At 43.2% G+C, this 21,975-nt stretch overlaps 2 protein-coding genes across 4 annotated transcripts; one reads left to right on the top strand and one right to left on the bottom strand.

Annotated features, from left to right (window-relative positions):
• Nucleotides 1–250: 250 nt before the first annotated feature.
• Kdsr (3-ketodihydrosphingosine reductase) lies at nucleotides 251–6,754 on the top strand. Of its 2 annotated transcripts, XM_070307604.1 has the most exons (5): nucleotides 251–467; nucleotides 885–1,314; nucleotides 1,412–1,653; nucleotides 1,723–1,973; nucleotides 6,490–6,754. In XM_070307604.1, exons 1-4 carry the CDS (start codon nucleotides 351–353, stop codon nucleotides 1,933–1,935), a joined length of 1,002 nt encoding a protein of 333 aa, XP_070163705.1. In that variant the 5' UTR covers nucleotides 251–350; the 3' UTR covers nucleotides 1,936–1,973; nucleotides 6,490–6,754. The 2 variants fall into 2 exon arrangements, with proteins under 2 accessions (XP_070163705.1, XP_070163704.1); XM_070307603.1 differs by lacking the exon at nucleotides 6,490–6,754 and having other exon boundaries at nucleotides 1,723–2,240.
• A 1,635-nt stretch (nucleotides 6,755–8,389) lies between these two features.
• On the bottom strand, nucleotides 8,390–17,994 carry LOC138939631 (neurotrimin). Of its 2 annotated transcripts, none has more exons than XM_070307606.1 (5): nucleotides 17,190–17,994; nucleotides 11,620–11,771; nucleotides 9,472–9,679; nucleotides 9,082–9,378; nucleotides 8,390–8,768 (listed from the first exon to the last, which is right to left on the bottom strand). In XM_070307606.1, the coding sequence occupies exons 1-5, from the start codon at nucleotides 17,248–17,250 to the stop codon at nucleotides 8,584–8,586; spliced, it is 903 nt and encodes a 300-aa protein (XP_070163707.1). In that variant the 5' UTR covers nucleotides 17,251–17,994; the 3' UTR covers nucleotides 8,390–8,583. The 2 variants fall into 2 exon arrangements, with proteins under 2 accessions (XP_070163707.1, XP_070163706.1); XM_070307605.1 differs by having other exon boundaries at nucleotides 17,181–17,992.
• Between the last annotated feature and the right edge of the window lie 3,981 nt (nucleotides 17,995–21,975).

The raw sequence follows: 21,975 nt of genomic DNA, 5'->3' as shown, positions 1-21,975 counted from the left end.
ATAAAACTTATTCAAGTGGAAGATTGAATATAGTGTACAAAATAATTAAAAAAATATATAACAGAATTAAAAATTCTTTAAATTTATGTCAAATTGTTAAATATCAGCAACTGCGGATAAGTTTCCATGTCTAGTAAGCGGATCGAGTTCGAGTATTGGAGGACGCTGACTTGACGATTGTAGGTGACTAAGCTTACACGAGGAGCTATCATGAGTCGATTTACTGGTTTTGGACTCTGGATTGAAAGCAGTTGTCCGCAGTTCTCCGATAAACGGAATATTATACCATTCAGTTGCAGAGTGTTTGCGGATTTGATACTTTCGATCTGTTAGAAAAGACACAACGAATTATGACTGTTTGGCTGGGAACAACGCTTGTCGCGTTTGTCTTAATAATTGTCCTCTTGATGATTAAACAATTCTTCTGGAATCCGCGGCTAAAGAGCGTCAAAAACAAGCACGTTGTGGTAAGTGTGTCGTCTAACCTCGAAAAGGAACGCTCATTTATACAAATATTATGCAAAGACAAATAGAAACGAGGTAATAAGAGCTGAACGCGAGACAAATAACGTGGAAATAATAAAAATGATAAAACTTGGTAATTAAGTAAATTTATTAAGACGTTTCGAGCTTACTTCGGGCCATTTTCAATATCTATATAGACAGAGGAAAAATCATACAATAACAAAGATACATATATGTATAAGAAATCTCAATGCTCGGCTCTTAATAAATCCTTTTTTATTTGTCTTATATTGTAACATTTAGAGCCTTATCTCAATTTCGTTTGTTGATATTATGCAAAGAGTTATGCGAGAAGGAAGAGTGAGATCGTACATTAAATTATTCTAGAGCTAATCTTTGAAATATAAATTTCTTTATAGGTGACTGGTGGCTCCAGCGGCATCGGAAAGTGCGTAGCGATTATCGCTGCAAAACATGGGGCGAATATCACGATAATTGCGAGAGATGTTCAGAAATTAGAGGCAGCCAAAAACGAAATATTACACGCTTGTGAGAACAAAGACGTACAGAGGGTGGAATATTTATCTTTGGATATCGGAGCAAACTATGAAAACGTTGAGAAAGCATTGACCGATCTCGAGAAAACCATGGGACCAATTTACATGCTCGTTAATTGTGCCGGTACCGCAATCTGCGGTAAAATAGAGGACACCACCGTGGATAGTCTAGACAAAATGATACATATAAATTTGCTCGGTACATATTACTGTATAAAGGCCGTCGTACAGAGGATGAAAGCTTCTAGAGAAGGAACGATTGTGCTTACGTCGTCTCAAGCCTCTTTCCTGGGTATTTGCATATAGATATCCTATTGATATTTATTATTATTTAAATAAGCATAAATAAAGAAGAAATTGTGTGTGCTTATTGTATTTCGGTATTACAGGTATTTTCGGTTACTCCGCTTACTGCAGCACGAAATTCGCGCTTCGTGGCCTGGCGGAGAGCATCGCGATGGAACTGCGGCCATACAATGTTTCTGTGACTCTAGCCTTACCGCCTGATACAGACACGCCTGGTTTCGCCATTGAAGAGCTATCAAAACCATTGGAAACGCGACTCATATCACAAACGTCGGGATTAGTCAGGCCCGACGTTGTCGCTGACAAGCTTTTCAGGGACGCGCTGGTTAGTATGCGAAAAGCAGCGAATCTCTCCTCTCGATTCCCATTATTGTTAAATGATAACGTATCGCAGGCAGGTAATTTCTTCTCGACCGTCGGTCTAGAAGGTTTCATTCTGGCATCCTTGTGCTCGGGAATGTCGCCGTTCAAATCGATCGGCGAGCTGTTGCTACAAGCGTTTCTGATGGGACTGCTACGGATCGTCGGCGCGTTCTATCTCATCTCCTTCGATAACATCGTCCTGGATTGCTTGAGAACGCGTGATAAAAATAAAAAATCCGAGTGATGTCTCTCGTACTCTGCAATTGTCAACCAGAGATTAAGGTGCGATCTTATCATTTTATTCCAAACCAAAAAGCATTTATATAATTTCAAATCTTTACATACGATATGATCTTATGTGATATCATCGACATTCGCACAATTTACTTAGATTTATATATGTGACGTCTATTTTATTTGCTCCTCAATGAAATCTTTCGCTTTTTCCAATAACTCACGAAAGATTATTGTAAGAATAAATATATATAACGTAATATCGAAAAATCGTATGTGTTTCGAGGAAGAAATAAAACACGTTCTTAACGGTTTGGCTTACTTTTATTAGATATCCCGTAAGTTCATAGTATAATGTTTTTTTTTTTTTTCTTTTATTAAGCTTTATGGTTCTTACACACATAGAACGGGACCGTTCTTCGTCCCGCTTCGCCACGATAGTTTAAAAACGGAAACGCTGAAACATTCGTATGTAAAGAGTACTCCCATGAGACGTGGACGGTGCTCCGTTCGATGTCGATCGCGTCTGCACGCCATTGGTAAAAGATCAAAGCTGTGCTCGAGCTAATCTCGCTCTCTTTCTCTCTCTTTCTAACGCATAATAAATCTTTTTCCGCATTCGTGTGAGATCCGAGATCCTGCAACTGTATCGTGCAACTGCGATCGGGCGCCGAATGTGAGCGTGTCCGCGTCCAGCTTCCTAAACTCAACTTATGCGTAGAAACGGCGATCAACGAAGATTTGTGTCTCTCTCGAAATTGCGAAAGTTCGATAATGATGGGTTTAACATTGATTTATTATCTCGCTCTCTATCTCACTTTCTCTCTCTCTCTCTCTCTCTCTCTCTGTCGCTCTCGTTCTCTCGCTCGTGCACTTCATATCGCGCATCATTAACTCTCGCTCCATTTACTCCATTCGCTCCAATATTCTTCCTTCTTTCCTCGGCATCATCTCGTAGATTCGTTAAAGTCTATTCTTTTCCTTTTTCTCGTTAACCCTAAAGCGCTTAAGGTGTAAAGATGCGAATCCATGAGACGAGGCTTGGCTACGAGGAATATCTTGAGAGTGTTTTGCTGTTTTTCTTCTTTTAAAACTTACGATTAACTTTAAATCGATGTCCGCTTATTTGCGCGCTCGACAAATTCTACCTTCTTGCTGCGATTTCGTGACTTCTCTCAATCTAACTTTTACAGTTAGACGGTCGCGAATCATCTTCGTCGAACGTTCAAATCGGCAGACATGTTGCGTTAACGATTAATTAGACCCCTTACTACAGTGTGATCTGTCGCGTGCTGTCAACCAAACGCCCGTTAACGTAGGACCTCATTTTAATGTTAAAAGGACGTTGTCGAACTCAATTGCTCGCAATGGATTTATCGAAGCTCCTGATTTACGATGTCGATCTCTCTCGGACGCGCATTCATCCGAAATAATTTTCGCGTATATTTTGCTAAAGATACGAACGTAATAATCCATCGTCGATAACTCGTAATACTCGAATCGTACATTCGGGAACTTCAATGCTCGTGTGCATAATGGCATAATCGCACGATGCATTTCCTCGCGAATGTCATCAGTGACGCGTTAACGTAGTATCCGCCGTCCCGAGGGTGTCGATCGACGACAAATAATTCTTCATTCGCTCTTTTAACCCTCCACGGCCGAGAATAATTACCCGCTCGGACAAAAAAGCGAACCGTTCATTTCTACATAGAGCGCCGTATACATATATCAAGATCAAAGATTCGTTACATTTATATTTGAAGAGAGAGAGAGAGAGAGAGAGAGAGAGAGAGAGAGAGAGAGAGAGAGAGACGAGACACCCAGGTCGTTCGCGCTTCCAGATAAAAGCGATAGAGGGTTAAAATCGCAATAATCATTTTACATATTTTTAATCATCGTACAATTTTCACAGAGCCATTTTCAATGTTTGTTTAAAATGTTCCCAGACATTTCGTTCCGTCGCTAGACTCGAAATCGATTTTCGATGACCTGTTTCTTTCTCTCTTTCCTTCTCATTTACAGAACTGCGTAATCGATTTACGAAACGTTTTCTCATCTTGAGGTAAAGGGAAAAAAAAAAAAAAAAAAGTTTCGAGATCGCTTGATGGCGCGGCAACACGGATGGATCACGTAAGAATTGGAATTCCCGCGACTGATAGAGATCTATTTCTGGGTCACCGCGTTTTTTACCCGTCTTTCATCTTTCCGATGACGACGGTGTCGTATCGCCTGTGCGCGAATATCTCTCGTATATAGCCTACTATCTCGGAATAACATCTAACTCGTGTTATTTACGCGTAAGAGCACATCGACGTACTGTCAGGACGGTCACAAACATCACTCTCGAGAAACAAAGCGAAACACTTGGAAATTCGTACCGCGACTCTCGGGAATCGGCGCGCGTTTCTGCGTCGGCTGAGGCGCGGATCGATCGGAGAAGATTCTTAAAGTTTCCGGATCCGTATCGTTATCGAGTCGGCACGAATTTATCCAGCATCAAGCATGGGATGCGAAAAATTCATTTACGATGCGTATCGCGAAGAAAGAAAGATTCGCATGATCGTAGCGAGGATCCGGGAGCTCTAACACAGCGATCGAAGGGCTTGCGGAAGAAGATATTTTTAGCAAGTTCTCTTCGTTCTATTCTCCGACGATGTACTTCCGAGAAATACTGGAAATAAGTAGATAAGCCCACGATCGGCAACGTCGAACGGAAAGAAGTATACGCGACACTTAAGGACTACAATAGATTTTGGTACAAAAATTCAATGCTGTTCTACATTAGAATTAGATTTCAAGACGACGTTTCTCTCTCAATCAGATTTTTTTTTTTTTTTTTTTTTCGTCCCGCCGTCTCGTTATTTTCTTCTCTTTAAGTTACCTCTTCTTTTTTGCGGTGAAGCAAAAGGGCGACGGGGACGAGCGCGAAATTGCGTTTCTTCTTCCACCCCGCGAGGGGGAGGCCCGTGTCAAAGCGAGAAAAAGAAAGATCGAGCGAAGAATGTAATCGCGGCAGCGGCCTCGCGCGCAAGATCGTTTTCAGATCTTTTCTGAAACGTCTGTTGGGGCATCAGGTGAACCTCGCGAGGCGCGGGAAGAAGAAAAAGTGGAAACGATATAAGGATGCACCGCATCCCCAATCGACCCTTTTTATCTTAAAATGTGTCATTCGACCAACGTCTTGGTACACGTCAGTCCAACGAACTTCTCTCAATGTACGCGTTTAGATGTGCGTATACGTGTGTATGTGTGTGTGTGTACTGTGTATATATGCGTGTGTGGCTTATTTTCCTCTCGCTTTCGCATTCCCTTTCATGCTACTTTTCTTTCAGTCTTTTCGTCGCTCTCGCGCAAACAAACTCACACACTCTAAAGCCGTACGTTCGCAATTCGAGCCGCGTATAATATTACAGTCGCTCGCGCATTCATCCCGCCTGGCTATTACGTCCGACAATATATCTGCATTTTTATATCCATTAGTTTTCCCTTACGCTAGGCATTAATTAGTGTGTTACATCTAGTCGCGTGTGGCCGGCCCGTGCTATCCACGAAGCGCGCTCACGGAGAAACGTGCGCGTTCCGTTTTCCTTTCGCCCTCGAACGCACCGGCGCGCCATGGAAAAGCGTGCGCACCGGTGGCTTGAGTTCCGCTTCCGATCTTCGCGTGACTTTTCCTTTAATCTCCGATGGCAAGCTCCGACGATCTACTCGAAGAGTCTGTCGCGCATGACGCGATAAGACGCGTCTATTTAAAACAAAAGTCTTTGAATGGAAATCTAGTATAATATACCCCGGACGACGCGTGAAAATCGTACCCTAATAATTTTCGCATTTCGATCACGAGATACCCGCGAATGTTCGAGAATCGAAATGAAAGTCTCGGACGATTTTTTAATAACATCGTATACATATATATACGCGCGGCATCATCTTTCTTTGTTTTCTTTGTTTTCTTTTTGATCGAGAAAATCTCCCTTCTTCTGCGATATCCGAGCCGGTTAGCACAGGCGGCCAGACCCATTCCAATGCGTGTGTTTTACGATCCGAAAAATTACACAGTAACGTTATTTAGTTTATTTTTTTTTCCTGTTTCTTTAGTGTGTAACACGTACGGCATATCATTAATTAACGTTACATTATTTATATGCTATATTATGTTATTTACAATCACATGAATCGTAGATATACTAACGAATCGTTCGTCTCCTGCTGGTGTCCTCGTGTTTTACGATGTATATTTCTCTCTCTTGTCATCTTCTTCTTCTTCTTCTTCTTCTCTCTCTCTCTCTCTCTCTCTCTCTCTCTCCCTTTCTCGTATATCTCTTCAGGACTTTCCTTCAAAAATTGTCACAACGAGAACTTACGCCCTATTCGCTTTATATACGCCTCTCGTTCGTGCGAGCTGAAACTTGTTCAATATTCAACACCCATGTGCAACGTATTTGCGCGCGTACACATATACATATATATATTTCTGTTCGTTTATATATCTAGATTTATATATATATATATATATATATATATATATATAATATTATAAAAAACAGTATATTTCTTCCAGTACACTTGCGAGAAGAAAGCAAATTCGCGGGGGGCGCGTGGGCACCCACCGGAAAGCCGTACGCTCGTTCGCTAAATTATACAATACAACCGATCATGCTCAGAGGCAGCACGCCGCGGGCCAAAACCGTCGTTAAAATACACGGGATGTTATCATAAAGGTAAATACGGAAAATATCCTATTATTAAACATCTATGAAACATTCGATAATCGATTAAAAAATTCATCGAAAAAGAATTAAAGTGAGATTTAAAATATCTATAAAACTTGTGTAGACTATATTATACGCGTATATTTGTAAATCTTTTATATAGAGCAAACGTCTTCCATACATTGTAAACGTGAATAAACGTTTAATAGGGGGATTAGGTATCTTATTAATTTCCAAAAAGAATAAATTTTATATCCGGATATTAAAGTCTCTTTGGAATGTTTATAAATTTCTTCTACAAGATCTAAAAGAGATCTTCCAATTTTCTATAAAAACGCGATATTCTCGCGAAATATCGAGACCATGCGCAAATGAATCAGTGGATCAGTGGAAATGTATCGGTCTGAGCGGCCCACGTCGCGGTAAATTAGCCTGTGCATGCGCGGGCGTATGATATTATTTTGATCAGCGTGTGTATACTCAATGCGCTTTAATACTAAAATAGTGATCGCGGATCGTCTCAAACCGCTTATCGCCTTTGAACGAAGTTAAAGTATTTATATAGAGGCAGTGATAATTTTCGTCGCGACATCTCATCTGGCCTTATATTCTCTCGGTCGATGAACTTTAAATAAAAATTATTCATGTTAAAAGTAATGATTCGTTCCGTTTATATATGTAAATATATGTCGAATATGTCTTTGTGCTGGGAATATCGCGCGACTAATTTGAATTTGATATGGCAAGAAGTCGCTTGATATGAATCCTTTTCTTCGGACCGAATATTACCGTCGTCGTGTTCGAACAGATCCGCTGGTCGATAAATCTAATAAGATTCTAATCGCTTTTGAGCGCATGTCGACGAATCATCTAAGAGACAATGGTCGAGATACGCTCAATCTCAGGACGATCCTAGATCATGCGATAGACGTCGAGTATAGACACGCTTGTTATATAATCAGTCGCTATCGAATATAATAAATAACATCGCATTTCGAAAATTCATCGAACAAGTTTCAATTCTATTCGAGCGGCGCGGACCAAGTTTTTCTGTTTTTTTTTTTTTTCCCCATTCTCATAACGGTTCTTCTTCTTCTCGTCACTCATCGAGGTTCCTCTTTCTCTTTCTCTCATCCGCTTTTCATTCCTACATAATATATTTCTCGTCACATTATCGCCTTCTTGTAACGGGCGCTACGAAACTACCCAACGTCCTCGCGACAAGAACTCGCGATTTTTTCTAGAGCGCTCCTTTTTGAGATTTCGTAACTTTCTACCGTATCGGGCTAACACAAACGGGAAGTACGTGAAACAATTTTTCAAACGTAAAGGCACAAAGGCGAACGCGTCTTAGAAAAAACTGTACGAATAAATTCCAATAAAATTAATGATTATTTTAGATAAAGTTTCTAAAAAATGTATTATAAGATTAGTAAACAGAGCTTTATGCTCGCGTAAAATTGTCATTTTATTCGCGACCTATTCCTTACTGAAAACTTTTAAACGCGTTCACGGACCACCCGTTCGTTTTATTCAAACTCGACCTAATTTATATTTTCGACAGCGTCAAAAATTTCATAGCTTCTTCAGCACGTATAGTTCTCGCAGCAATTTAACAAGAATTCATATAATTAACTAAGTCCTAATTTCTAACGGCCGGATCACTGTCTCGATAATCGAGAGATAAACCTCTAACTCTTACTTCGAGAAAAAACATACTACCACCAGAATCATTATTCTTCGCTCTCTCTCTCTCTCTCTCTTTCTCTCTTTCTCTATCATTTTACCTTCCATCTTCCTAATCCTGTCACCCTCGTCTTTTTTGTTTCTGATCTCTGGAAATCGGTCCGCAACATCGAGGATCTCTTCTCTCGAGGTAGTCGGGATCTCGTAGCAGGAGATAATCGATTATACGCGTATACCATCCTTGCGGTCTTGCCTGATTATCGTTCCGTCGCAAAGTAAGATGGATTTTTCGAGTAGAGAACCATAAGGATCAGAAGAACGAGGACGAACGGGCGGCTACTGTGACTCGAGTACATTGTTACCACTCCTGCCAGCCACCACAGAGTGGGACAACCACCCGGCGCTGAACTGATGCCTCTCTGAATTGCCGCGGGATGTTCCCCTAGAAAAAAAAAAGACGTCCGATATATTTGCATCGCGAAACGATAATGGACAAGGGAACGAGAGTAAAGTCACCCATGAAAACTGCGATCCGTTTCATGCCGTGCAATTGTTACATTTCTCATTTTTTAAGCGTTTTGTAAAAGTCTGTTCGCGCGTATTAAAAAATACGACAGTGCAATGAATTATATATGAGGAAAAGTTTAGATTTTTGGAAAAAGAGAAAAAGTTCGGAACTTTGCCCTATTTTAATTTTAATTTCTACAGACAATTTTTTTGCCTCTCCCCAAAGTGAAATGAACTATTCCACTCACCGTTTAGCACGTGCAGCTGCACGCTCGCGCTATCCAGGTTACTCGGACTGCAAGTATAGTTACCCGAGTCCTCTCGTCTCGCGTTGTGAATCACGAGGCTGCTCACCGTATCTTGATCGATCCTCTTCGTCTGAATGTCGATCTTGCCCAGCTGATAGTTTAGAACGCGATCGCCCTCGTGGTACCAGAAAACGTAGAACGGGCCCTCGAGGGACTGCTTTATCACGCATCGTATCGCGACTGTACTTCCGGTCTTCACGTACATGTCACGGTCCCCCAAGATCTCGATCTTTGGCACTGCGACAACGATTTCGATATTCCATTATTTAATATTTCCGTTTTTTTTTTTTTTTAAGCTGATAAATAATCGACTTGATATTTCCGACTCACCGACGATATTGAGCTTGATGATGTGACTTTTCTTCGGGTCGGTCGAGATTTGGCACTCGTACTCGCCTTCGTCGCGTGCTTGGACATATTTCACTTGCAGCGTCCACGTGTCCGCCTCACCGAAAATCGCCTGAAACCTTTCGTCCGGAATGAACATGGTTCTATCCACCGAGAGAATATGCGAATCTCTTCTTCTGATCCAGGAAACCTTCGAATTGATCGAAATTAATTGCTGTCTTAAATAAAATTTTCACATTAAATTTTTCATTAAATTTTTCATATATATGTATAAGATTTTTTTAATAATTATTTGACAATTATTTATCGGGGGTAAGTTTAAGTTTTATTAATTTGCATTTGTCATTTCTTATCTTTCATTTTTTATTACGAAAACAAACGATATCTTTAAGATTTTTTTCTAAATATATCTGAGACCTTTTACTCTCGTTCTCATCAGCCTTCATTCTTCTAATCACATTAACTTGATCTCAGAATCATCAGACTGTCGTTATTCGCAATTGAATGGATTATCGAGAGAGGCGGAAGAAGTTGGAGTTGCGTATAAAAAGCTTGGCAAGTATAAGGAGCAGCGACAAGATAGGGCCAAAAAATAAGGAAGGTTACATCCCGCTTGTTCCGATTCCGGACGATCAATCTTCCGCTTCCTCGTCGCGTAGTTAATTTATCCTTCATCGACCGGACGGCTCGCGCGCGCTCGACGGAAATCTAGATAGTGCACAAATACGGCGGCGGCCCGTGTCGTCAAAAAACGAAGGTGAGGTACGAATATATGGTACATTTAATTCGACGGCCTGATAAGGATCGAAGTGGCGACGACGACGGCGGCGGCGGCCCTTAAGTACGCGCTGCGGGATTATACGAGAGTCGCGTGTTACCGGATACTTAATCCTCGACCGCGTGCCAATAGACGACAGGTGTACACCCTGTATACTCGAGTACGAGTATTCGCCTGCGTAGACGTTGGAGAAGTTCGTTAACGAGGGGGACCACCTTTTGAGCGTACTCTGCGTGCCAACGGGAATTACGCGTCTGATGACGACCACCCCACAAAATCCCGTTCCACCCCTCGACACGAGTTTCCGATTATCGTTTCGTGATGCGGGTTACGGGAGCGCGCGGAAAGACCGGATGAAACGCGAATCATTAACAGATTGGCGTTTTATTAGCGAAGTAAATTGATCGGACGATGGGAACCGCGGTCGCAATTCACGATTTAATAGCACGAGACACGTGGGCGGGTTATCTGTCGCGGATAATTATCCGTCACAGGAGAAAATAGGACAAGTCTCGCGCGCGATAGCGGTTATAAAATATTATTAATCGTATCGTTGTAATTTATAGACTCATAGACTTTGAACAGAATCGGTTGCGAACTGCCCAAAGTCGGCGTTTTTTTCCGAGATGTTAAAGGGGAAAAAAAAAAAAAAAAAAATGATGAACAACGGAAATGAGTCTTATCGCTCTTTGTGTATCGATTATAATCCCCTGAGAGCTTGTTAATAAAATAGAGATCGAGATGTGGGTTAGGTTAGGTACTTGTATATTTGCATGTAAATAAATTGACCTTGTTTGAAGAAAGGCGACGAAATTGTATTCAAGCTACATGCATATAAGGGAACAAAATAATTGTCTTTCGAACTCTCTCTCGTGCTCGATTTAATTGTAATAATTTATCCGTATTTCTTTTCACGTTTTTATCGTACCTCAAATAGAGTCCCATTGTCAAAAAACTGTCGGGCAGGAATTTCGCCATTAAGCGCCGATATCCGTCAAATAAGCTCGTTAATAAATCAAACTGTCAATACACGTAACATGTGAGAGGCAACACCCTCGACCTATTAAAGATGCGGGAGACGATGTGACAAGGACAAATTAGATCTCAATTCAAAGGCGCAATGACAGTTGTATTGATATGTATGAGAATCCGCGTTATCTTTACGTAAGATAAAGATAATAATATATGAAGTATAAGACGTAAAAACTGCTACGAGAGTCTCATGCTATTGAGACGTTAATTTTAGTTTGTCAGAAAAGTTGGAAACATTCTGAGATTTATTCCTGAATTTTATTCCTGATGCTTTTTTTTTTTTTAGATCGATGCTTTAATTATATCGTCAAATAACTTACTGATTTGTTACCAAGCTGCCGCACTTTGCACGGTAGGTAAGCGTGAGTGCCCAGCTGCGCTGTGATATTCGTTGGAGTGTTCGAGTCAAAGTAAGGCCCCGTGTAAATCCCGTCGAACCTCTTCACCAACGAATGAGATCTCGTACTCACCCCTGCAAAAGAAAGCCCGTGCTCTCAGAAAGAGTGTCTCGCGTGTGTATGCCTCGGGGTATCGTGCAATCACGAGACGGAGAAACTTCGGGCGCAATGCGGAGATACGAAGAAAGTATGTATATATATATATGGTACAATATATATCCTTTTGGCGAAACGAAAATCGCGAATGCGTGAACTGTGCGAATTATCGGCGTTGCATCCTTAAAACATCCGTATAATATCGCCCGCATCGCCGTCGTCGGCGCACGTTATGCGGCAAATTAACATGAAAGGAATGACGCGGTGGAATAATAAAGTTGAGAGAGAGAGTCAGATCTCGGAGAAGAGACTATTCCGCATTCGTGCCTCGTATTCGTCCGCTCCGTGCGCGCGCTATGCTATTCGGAATAAATCCTATCGCGAAGACTCCGCCAAGGTACCATCCACGAGGGAAATGGATACTAATCCCGGGGATTCCGATCCGGGGAAATCTAAAGACGAATAGACATTCGGCGAGAAAGAAAGAGAGACATTGACGATATCGTATCCGATCTAATATTCGATCGGCAACGCGCGGAACCCCGCGGATTCACTTGTACTTGTGTTTCGCACGGTCGTTACGGTGGCCATAATCGAGGAACGTTTGCCAGATAAGTGTAATAAATGATATCCTAAATCACGACAAAAGAATATTTTACGCGTATATAGGAGCGTAGTTGACCAAATTCATAAAATTCCTCTCCGTAAAGTAAATATTTAACTCATTTTATTTTTTCATCTTTTATTTCAATATACGTTGACTACATATCAATATATTATTTTCTTAATTAGCAGAATTGGATTTGCTGATGTAAATTAATTCCTCCGAGTCTTTCGAATTACGACGCAAACATGTTATTAAGATTTCTCGAAACTTTGACAAACAACAAAACTGTTGATAATTACGCTTAATTAAGATCACGAGCGCGATAAGCGCGACGTGATAAGGAGTAAATATTAAATCGCTCGTATATGATGCTAATCTCGCTCCACGCGGCTTATCGCGCATCGATTGTTCTACTTATGCGCAAGAAAATCACAGCCGCTGCAACGGCGTTAATTATTGTTTCAGTCAAGTTAAACACAGGGTAATGAATCATGAATTTATCTCGACGAATAATCGGCGAGCTAAGATAAACAATGACGGTAAAATTCTCGTCCATTTGTTTTTCACATAATTTCAAACAAAGTTTTTCGTTACGCAAATAAAAATTTAAGATAATTCCAATAAAAGAGAGAGTTATGAAAATTTCGAAATTATATCTTTTTTATGTTTATCAATTTAAAAAAAAAAAACATCCTATTATCTTATTGATATGCGTCGATTTTTCGCGATGATCCACATGATGCTGATGGGAACGATCAACGAGGTAATTTTCATCACCGCTAGCGATACAAAAAGAAAAAAAAAAAAAAAAAAAAAAAAAAAATTTGCTTCATTAATCTAGTGACAAAACACGTCATCCTGGAAACATCGTAACTGTATCTTCGTGATTTCGTAGCCGTCGAATTCATCCGCCCGACATGTTTCCGTAGGAAGGGCGATTAGATTGGCAATCAGCGCGCGACGACGATCTCCGTATCGTCGAATGCGTCGTAGATACGAATCCCCGCGTTCGGATGAGACCTCTTATCAGTCCTCCTCTCGCGCAGCCGATCCTGTCGATCTTGAGGAACGTAAAATCTGCGCAGCTGCGCGCACGCGTCCTGCGATTAAGCTCTCTTTCGCCTCTCGCCACCGAGTCGAGATCATTTGCCTACCGCGAAGGAGGGCACGTCGCACCAAACGTTTTTTTTTTTTTTTTTTTTTCACGTCGACGTGTGGCAAACCGAATCTCCGCGTAGGAGATCGCGATAGTTTTTCAGGGGTGCGCAATAATCGCGTTTATCTCGAGATTAAATCAGGTAAGGAAACACTCCTCGCGGGCAGAAGTAAATCGAATAACACGCGGCACGGATATCCATCATGTTGCGAAACGTGTAATTTCGCGATGTAATGGTCTGTAAAACGTACAATCTCATTAATAAATAATCGAACGCGATGACGAGCGTGGGCGCGACTGGCGGGTGCATTATTCGTGTCGACGTTTCGTAAGTCGGATTGCGCCGACCACGTCGCACAATCTCGTGGAGGGTGCGTGGAAAGCACGTACGCCCTTGTTTATCGGCGATCCCGATAAAAGCTGTAAAGCTCGAACGACTACGGAGCTATTCTCGCGATCGTGCGTTATTTAAAAGTGTTGAAATAAACCGTATCGTACATTTCCGAAAGCGTAAAACTTGAATGCGCGGTATAAAGTGGGATCGCTTTAATTATCATTGTCAAAAAGCATTAAAAGTCCAGGTTTTCCGAAGCTCTCCGAATGAAAAAAAGAACAACAGAATGAAAAATAAAAGTACTCGACAAATCTGTGAAGGAGTTGAAAATCATTATAGAAATCCGGAGAAACGCGGCTCTTTTGTAAATCTGTTATACTTTGCGCGACAATAAGTCGCGAAAGTGTCTCACCGATGCATCTCCCCGCTGTGTAATCGAGCGTGGATGGAACGCGATCGCGAGAGAGACAAAGGAGGGGGCAGAGAAGAAGTAAATTTCTCGGAAACAGAAGACGAATCTAAAATCGTATATATTTCCCGAGAGACAAAGCTACCCGATGTGCAGAGAGATTCAAGCTTTGTCCGGGAGGACTGTGTGTTTCCTTTCCCACTTTATCAGAACGACACGTACGCATGCCCGTGCAGTTTTACGACGTCATCGTGTACTAAACTGCCACATAAATCCCAGTTTTTAGCTCCTGAAAGATTATTTTCCTCCGACGCGCGTGACGTGATTTTATAATAACTCTTAACCTGCGACGATCTTATATTGAAATACTCTCGTAACGCGTGCGAACTCGTATTAATGCTATCCCTTGTGCTGAGAATAATTTAACGTCGCGCGCGAGAGAGTGTGGCATTTTGTATATAACAATCTTTTTTTCCCGTCTATAATTATAATTTAAATACGAAATAAATATAGATTTTAATACGAAATAAAATATAGAATTTATATTATTATTGAGAATTGTAGGTGGGAAACGCTCATGCTCTCTCGTTTCTCCGCTGGATTTTAGTTTCTCGAATGCTTTCGACAATGCCTACAAGCTCGCCAAAGTCCCATTTTACGCGCATCCAAAATGACTTGTCGCGGTTTCGATCGCGCGATGTCTCGAGTCAGTAGTTTAGCCCTGAGTTGTGGCAGCCGCGTTGATAGCGCGCCGAACTTCTCCATTTCCGGAGAACGAGCGAAGCGGTCCGCGATTAATCACCGGTGAGGTATAATCAACGATTGTGTACAAGTACGCCTAAGACGTGTGCGTGTGCGTATGCGAATACTACGAATCGAAAGCATATAACGTATCGTCCAAGTGATGCCGGAATAAACTCGCCGTTACCAGGTCTAAACTTCTCGTAGTAGCTCCTCGTACTCCGAGACTTAATTAATGTACTTTTCAAATGGTTTACGCGGAGAGAAACTATAGCTGATACTTGAGTAAATTAAAACGAATAAAACTTGCAAGAGGCTCTAATAATAAAGGCTCTAAATATAATACATATGAAGAAAATAGGCAATATGAGCCAGCGCGGTGTGAAAAGCGCGAAAATGACTAATAATAATTATAAATTAACGCACGCGAACGTTTCGGTCCTTTTTAAACATAATAATAGTCGGAGTCATGAAATATAAAAGTTATAAAACGTTCGCGTGCGTTAAAAATTATTATTAGCCATTTTCGCGCTTTTCACACCGCGCTGGCTCCTATTGCTCGTTTTCTTTATATTTATTAAGTAAATTATTCAACGAACGGCCGAACCGATTGCGTATCGACAGGAACGGCAGTGTCGATGGACTTTTCACGCGGTTACGAAAGGCGGGCGAGGTCCATCGTGATAATCGGATTTTATCGGCCCTTCGGATTTTCCGCTCACGCTCCGTTACTCCCAGAATTGATTATGCCTCGTTGAAGAGACAGGCTTACGAGCGGGGTCATGTTTTAAGCGGATATTCTTCTGTGAGTATGATTGCGTCACTCGTGGTTAAAAACGCTTAGCGGAATCATATATTTGCATGGTCTGTTCAATTCGGAAATCCTCGGCCTTTCAAAACTAATCCTGCGCTTGATATTTCTCTCTCTTTCGTTTATTTTTATCGAGATAAAAGCTTGCATATTTTGCTAGGATGGAAAAATTGTTTTCAGGATAGATTGAAAACAAACAGAAACAAATTACATTTATACGCGAAGAATTGACTGGTCTTCCGACTGGTTTAATCGAATTCGTATTTAAAGAAGAGATGAAAAAGAGTCGCCGAGTTTCATCCCGCGAAACGTCTCGACGAAATTGCTAAACTATCTCGTAAATAAGTACGTACAGAACGACGCTGTGTTATTTCCGTTTCATGAGCGGGCTTTAAAACGCGACCGTATCGCGATGATGCAGCCGCGCGAGATGAAATCGATAGACACGTCCCTGAACGACGTCACGGGGGAGAAAACGGGGGGAGCTGTCGTTCGTCTCCCTCCTCGTCCTCGTCACTCGATGACGGAATCATCGAGACGGCACGCAGAGATCCCGCAGGGACGGGCGAGGACGAGGCTGGCAAAGAGGAGAATGTCGTAGGGGTAAGGGACAAGAGAGAGGAGAGAGAGAGAGAGAGAGAGAGAGAGAGAGAGGGGGATATATAAAGGGAGACGCAGAGAGAACGTAGTATGGAGAGAGGTACAATGCTGCGGCGCGACAAACAAGGATGGCGCTAGATACGGTCCTGGACCGGGACCGGAGGTTGTGCCCCCTTTTCTATCCCCCACCTCCCCTATCGTTCGGAGTTCTCTCTTCCGTTCTTTTATCTTTATCTATTCTCGAGTATCCCCGCCATCTCCTCTTACGCGTATCCGTTGTTTGGTTCACGATAGCGGGAAAGACACGGCGCGCTAGCGCATCGTACGCATCCGTACGGTGCATGCAGCGTGCGAGGAAGAGAGAGAGAGAGAGAGAGAGAGAGAGAGAGAGACGTATGCAACGTATCGCTACACCCCAAAATCTGATCGATCCATCCGCAGCACGAGTGCCATGGAGCCCCACCTCCCCGCAAATCCGTGCGACAACATCGACGGCTTGATCGCAACCTACCTACCCTTACATGCATTGTGAATCGAGAACCACCGCTATTGCAGCATCCCTCCGTCCCCTCCCTCCCCCTGAACTATCTTCCTCTTCTGGAACCATAACCTGCCGCATCTGATATTTCGCCGTCATATGTTTCGCGGATTCGCGTACGGCTAAATAAGGTACGTGTTTTCGTCGCGCGATCGACAGATGAAGAAATGTCTTTCGCGGATGAAGCTTACCGGTAATACCTAGTAGGATCCAGCACACGAGGCACAGGACGTAGTAGTTGACGTAGGAGGACCTCCTCATGGTGATCACGACGACGACAACGACGATGACGACGACGACGACGACGACGGCGTAACTGTCCCTGGATCCACTGACATCTCATGGAACACCTCGGTGCATCCCCTTCTCCCGGTGCTTCCTCTGCTTAATAATCATCCGTCGTCGTCCCGCTCATCTTCCAGCCTGATGCTACCAGGAGTCGCGCATACTCCCGCGTTATTCGTCGTTGCAACCCTCTCGTTGCAACCTGTTCGTTGCGGCGTTCTCGTCGCGCACTCACCAATCTTTCCGCCTCTCCCTCACCCCTTTTTCCTTTCTCTTCTTCCTTCCAACACTGATATCACATTATTTCGCCTTGTGTGGATACTCCGCCGCGCGGATATCTCACCGAACGTAAAATCGGCGGATCGCGGCCGAGTTGACCTGTCCAGAGGAGCGGTCCCCGCGCGCAGAATTAATTTCGTATGCCGGTGTAACCGATCCGGGGGATGAGCACCGGATCCTCCTTTAATTACTCCAAAGGAGGAGAACGCAAAGTGTCGCGCGCACCAAGGTCACGAAACGGTCTACCTCGGTGTTCACAATCGGGATCATCCCTCCCCCCCTTATCTTTTTTTTTTTATCCCGCGATTGTTACTCCTCGTTCTGTGCGGACACTCGGTATACCTCGGATCGGTCGACAGTAACTGTGATACGCGACCGGGGTTTCCCGCACTCGGCTCGTCCGCGGTTTGTCGTCCCGGGCGAAGCTCTGAAACCGCCGGGCCTCCGGTGGCACTGCCCGCGCCCGCCCGGGGATTCCGCGCAGGCGTGCTCTCTCTCTCTCCTCTCCACTCTACTCCAGCGGCGATCGGTCAGCCTCCTCCTTCCTCGAGGCCTTCTGCCTTTTCCGCCGCCGCCACCGTCCTCCATCCCCGCGCTGCGCGCTTCATTCCGCGTCGCGCAGCTTCATCGGCGCTGTACACCCGCTCCAAATTTTTCTTCCCGCTCTTCTCATCTCCTTCGTTTTCGGCGCCTCCGACTTCTCCGCTTTCTTTCTTCTTCCTGCCGCTCACCGTACTTTCGCTCGTGTGTCCTGTACGACGACGAAAACCGCGATCATTGCTCGTCTCGCAAGCGTGGACAAATTTCACGCTCTTTACACGACGCTCTTTCTTCTCTGTATATCCTCTCTGGGAATCGAATGGCGCGCGGGCTCAGACCTCCGCGCGCGTATCCCGTCTTCCGCCAGTAGTCGAGAGAAACTTTAAACATCGCGTCTCCGCTCGTAACAGCGTGTCAGGTTGCGCGGCACCGGAGCGTTTCCCCATCCGCGGATCATTCGTGCTCGTTAATGAGCGCTAAAGAGTTCCCATAGCACCTTAACGGCCTCGTTATTTTTGCCTCTACACGCGTTCTCTCTTTCGAGTTTCTTGTGCTTCAAACAATCTCAAATATTACGATTGTCCTGTTTCTCCCATTCGCTTTCTATCTCTCTCGCTCAATTTCAACCGCTATGGTCTCGTCTAAACTAATTAATAAATAAACCTCCGAGTCCCTTCCGGCTCCTTTATTTTTCGTCAGCGTATATTTAACTCTTAGATGTGTGTGCGTTGCGAGTTTAAGTTTTCTTTTCATATTTATGCGATCCGAAGTTTCTCAACTGGAAACAACTTATGCAACGCGAGAAAATGGCGAGAAAGAGATCTCTCGCCAGACGAGACGTAAATTATATTTACACAGATATTTTCCACAATATAATCGCATTTATATGAAAAAAGAAATTTTTACCAAAACAATTCTATAATTGGATACGTATTCATGTACTACATTAAATAATGTTTCTCGGCTACCTGCGTAATATGCAACGTTAAAATTGAGATAGATCGCCTGGAACGGAATGGCGGAAATTTATTTCATGCCTCTCGTCTCATCGTCGAGCTCCAACTCGCTTCGTTGTGGACAAATGTTAAGCCGCTTACGGTATGAATCTTATCCCCGGAGACTGATGTGCAGCGGGCTTGGCTATTTAATAGGAAAAAAAAAATATCGCTGTCACGCTTTTGTTCATCTTCTCTTCAAACACAACGGACCGTTCTGTATCAGCTTTCTCGCTCTTCGAGACATTTAGACAATAATGACGTGTTCCTGATTTCGTTACCACTTTCATTTAATGAACGAGTTTTGATATTATTAAAAAATCTATCTTGCTCTTTTATATCGCTCCTAGTGATATTTTCTCTGCGTTATTTACGATATTGTATATTTTTATTACGTATTTAAATCGTGTGCTCTACTTTATTATTGACATCGTATTCGATGCTTTCATGCGTAATTTCAGTCGCATTATGTTTAACGTTTCTTCTCTGTCGCCAATAAATATAATATTACAAATATATATATAAATATATTAAATTCGTCGAGGAACACAGATTTTAATTTTGGCATCCGTCATATTTTGCATAATTTACGAAAGGTTTTCCGTTCAATGTTATCTAGACGAATATCGTTCCAAGCTTTCACGTTCGCTTGCCAAAATTAACCGCCGTCGTCTTTGAAACTAAGTTTTCGTATCACGTCGAGTTTAATGGGACATTGACGTAATTTGTAATATAAGATAGATAGATAAATAGATAGATGGATAAAGAGGGGGGGGGGGAGGGGAGGGAAGAGAGAAAATATACGACGGTATTTGATAAATTGTACAACTTCTCTCTCCCAGATAATATATGTACGATCGACTGATTACATCCGCATCGTTCCTATTGCAAGACCATCTTATCTCCTCGCTTCACCTTCCTTTACTAGAGCGTCTTCGAAAAACTAACATTACTCAATCCGTTATTTCGCGCGAATAACTATTATTTTTAAAGAGTATGTATTAACTGATGAAAGATAGTAAAAGAAAGATTAATTCGATCGGAACGGACGAAAGTCGATGGGCTTGTTCGCTTCTCGCCGGCCCTTCATCTCACCTTCAGACAACCCGAAGGATCATATCACCGATGGAAAATCCCACGCTTTTCATGGCGCATCGACCTGGCTGAGACGACGTTAATCGTTTTATCGTCGGCTCCAGAATTGCGCGTCGTGGGTTGTATCGATAACCCATAGAAAGATAAACCTCGCACGTGGCTGATAAACCGTCGAAAATCTACAAAAAGCGCGGCGCGCTCTGACTCGAGCCGATTAGTCATTTTCTTATTGATGTATCCGTCTCTTTCTCTCTTCTCTCGCTTTTGCGCATCCTCGCGTATGTCACCCTTTTGTCTCGCGACGCGCTGAAAGCTTTCAGGGGCGCTAAATCGCTGCCCCTTCTGCGGGAAAAACTCGCGGGAGGTATTACGAGCGGTGCGAGATAAACGATCTCCCAGCTTTTGTGACTGTAGCCGCGGCAATTCCGCCGTTGCGTAAGGATAAATCGTAAGTGCGTGCGCGCGATTCCAATTTTTTTGATATTTTGAAAGTTAGCTAGGAGTAAATATCCAAGTTGCTGCATCCGCCGCAGCTATTTGTCCGCGCTATACTTTCGTTTGCATGCGGAGTTGGCGACGAATTTAAGTATGCGTGTGTACGCGTGTATGCGTATGTGTGCACACGCGCGAAGAGGATTTCGGCTGGCGCGGGTACAAGAGGAAAAAAAAGTTTTACGAAATATAAGCGCGAGCGTCACACGCAGCTGCAGGTGCATCGGACTGCATACAATATCGCCTTCTATCCTCCACGCGGAACCCTCCCCTCCTTTGCCGCGAATATCGTCGCAACACGTTTATCGGAATTTTTCCTACGATTCCATCCACGATTCATCGGCCGCTACAGACAAAGTTTCTTTATCGGTTATGTAATCCACGACAAGAAACGTGCGGCTTCTATAGATTGATATTATTCTCGATAACAATGGTGGAAACGTTTCTCTCCCCTTCTCTCTCTCTCTCTCTCTCAACTCTCTATTTCTCGACAAACGTCGCCGAGAAAAAACATTGACAATCATTTCGTCGCAACGAATGAAAATATCACGGTACATTCGAACGCGAGAGATTTTCTAATTTGCGAGAGACGAATCGTATGTGTTTCGCAGAGCGAAATAAACACGTCGTCGACATGGAAACCAGACCGGTGTTATGCATCTCGCAAAACGGCATTCGCCGTACATAGGATAAATGAACGCGCGCTGACTTTAATAATTAGTTGAGGCGTTTTGTAAATAAATATTTCCGCGCATCCTCTCTCTCTCTCTCTCTCTCTCTCTCGTTATCGCCATCTCGCGTACATAGGATTTTTCCGTCGACGGGAGCGACGGTTTTATTCGGGTCGGATAATTGAGGGCGTTACGAAGCGTACGTGATTCCGGGATAATTGGATAACGCGCGGCGGGACGCGAAACTTTTGATGCACTTTGCACGCCTCCGTCATGGCCTTCGCGTCCCTGCCGACCGTTTTGTTTTCCTCCTTCCCCTCCGTGTCCTCCTTCGCCTATCCATTTCCGTGGAAAGTTAATTTGTAGAAAGCTCGTGAAACACGTAGTATAAATACATTCTTCCGTTTTAACAGCGCGGCAGCGGCTCGTGCAGGCATGCCATATCGGTGTCGTTTGTCATGCACGAAGCACGAGCAACGACGTTATCGCGTTCGCGATTAATACCCCTGACAAATCGAGGCGCAAAAAGGGAAAGAAACGGCGGAAGCGCAGTACGGGCTAATGTAATATATGTGTGTGTGTGTAAAAGAGAAAGAGAGAGAGAGAGAGAGACTATGTGTCCTGTTCCC

This window comes from Polyergus mexicanus, unplaced genomic scaffold, assembly GCF_030449975.1.
Source record: "Polyergus mexicanus isolate NDT 795.1 unplaced genomic scaffold, iyPolMexi1.0 SCAF_14, whole genome shotgun sequence".
NCBI classification, from domain to species: domain Eukaryota; kingdom Metazoa; phylum Arthropoda; class Insecta; order Hymenoptera; family Formicidae; genus Polyergus; species Polyergus mexicanus.
The sequence above is the reverse complement of the archived record's forward strand: the minus strand, read 5'-3'. Positions and strand labels throughout refer to the sequence as shown.

Coding starts and splice junctions, on each gene's coding strand:
- Kdsr (XM_070307604.1), top strand. CDS start 351: ATGACTGTTTGGCTGGGAACAACGCTTGTCGCGTTTGTCTTAATAATT. Junction 468..884: donor TCAAAAACAAGCACGTTGTG/GTAAGTGTGTCG, acceptor ATTTCTTTATAG/GTGACTGGTGGCTCCAGCGG. Junction 1,315..1,411: donor GTCTCAAGCCTCTTTCCTGG/GTATTTGCATAT, acceptor TCGGTATTACAG/GTATTTTCGGTTACTCCGCT.
- LOC138939631 (XM_070307605.1), bottom strand. CDS start 17,250: ATGAGGAGGTCCTCCTACGTCAACTACTACGTCCTGTGCCTCGTGTGC. Junction 11,772..17,180: donor GATCCTACTAGGTATTACCG/GTAAGCTTCATC, acceptor TTTCTTTTGCAG/GGGTGAGTACGAGATCTCAT. Junction 9,379..9,471: donor CATCAAGCTCAATATCGTCG/GTGAGTCGGAAA, acceptor TCGTTGTCGCAG/TGCCAAAGATCGAGATCTTG.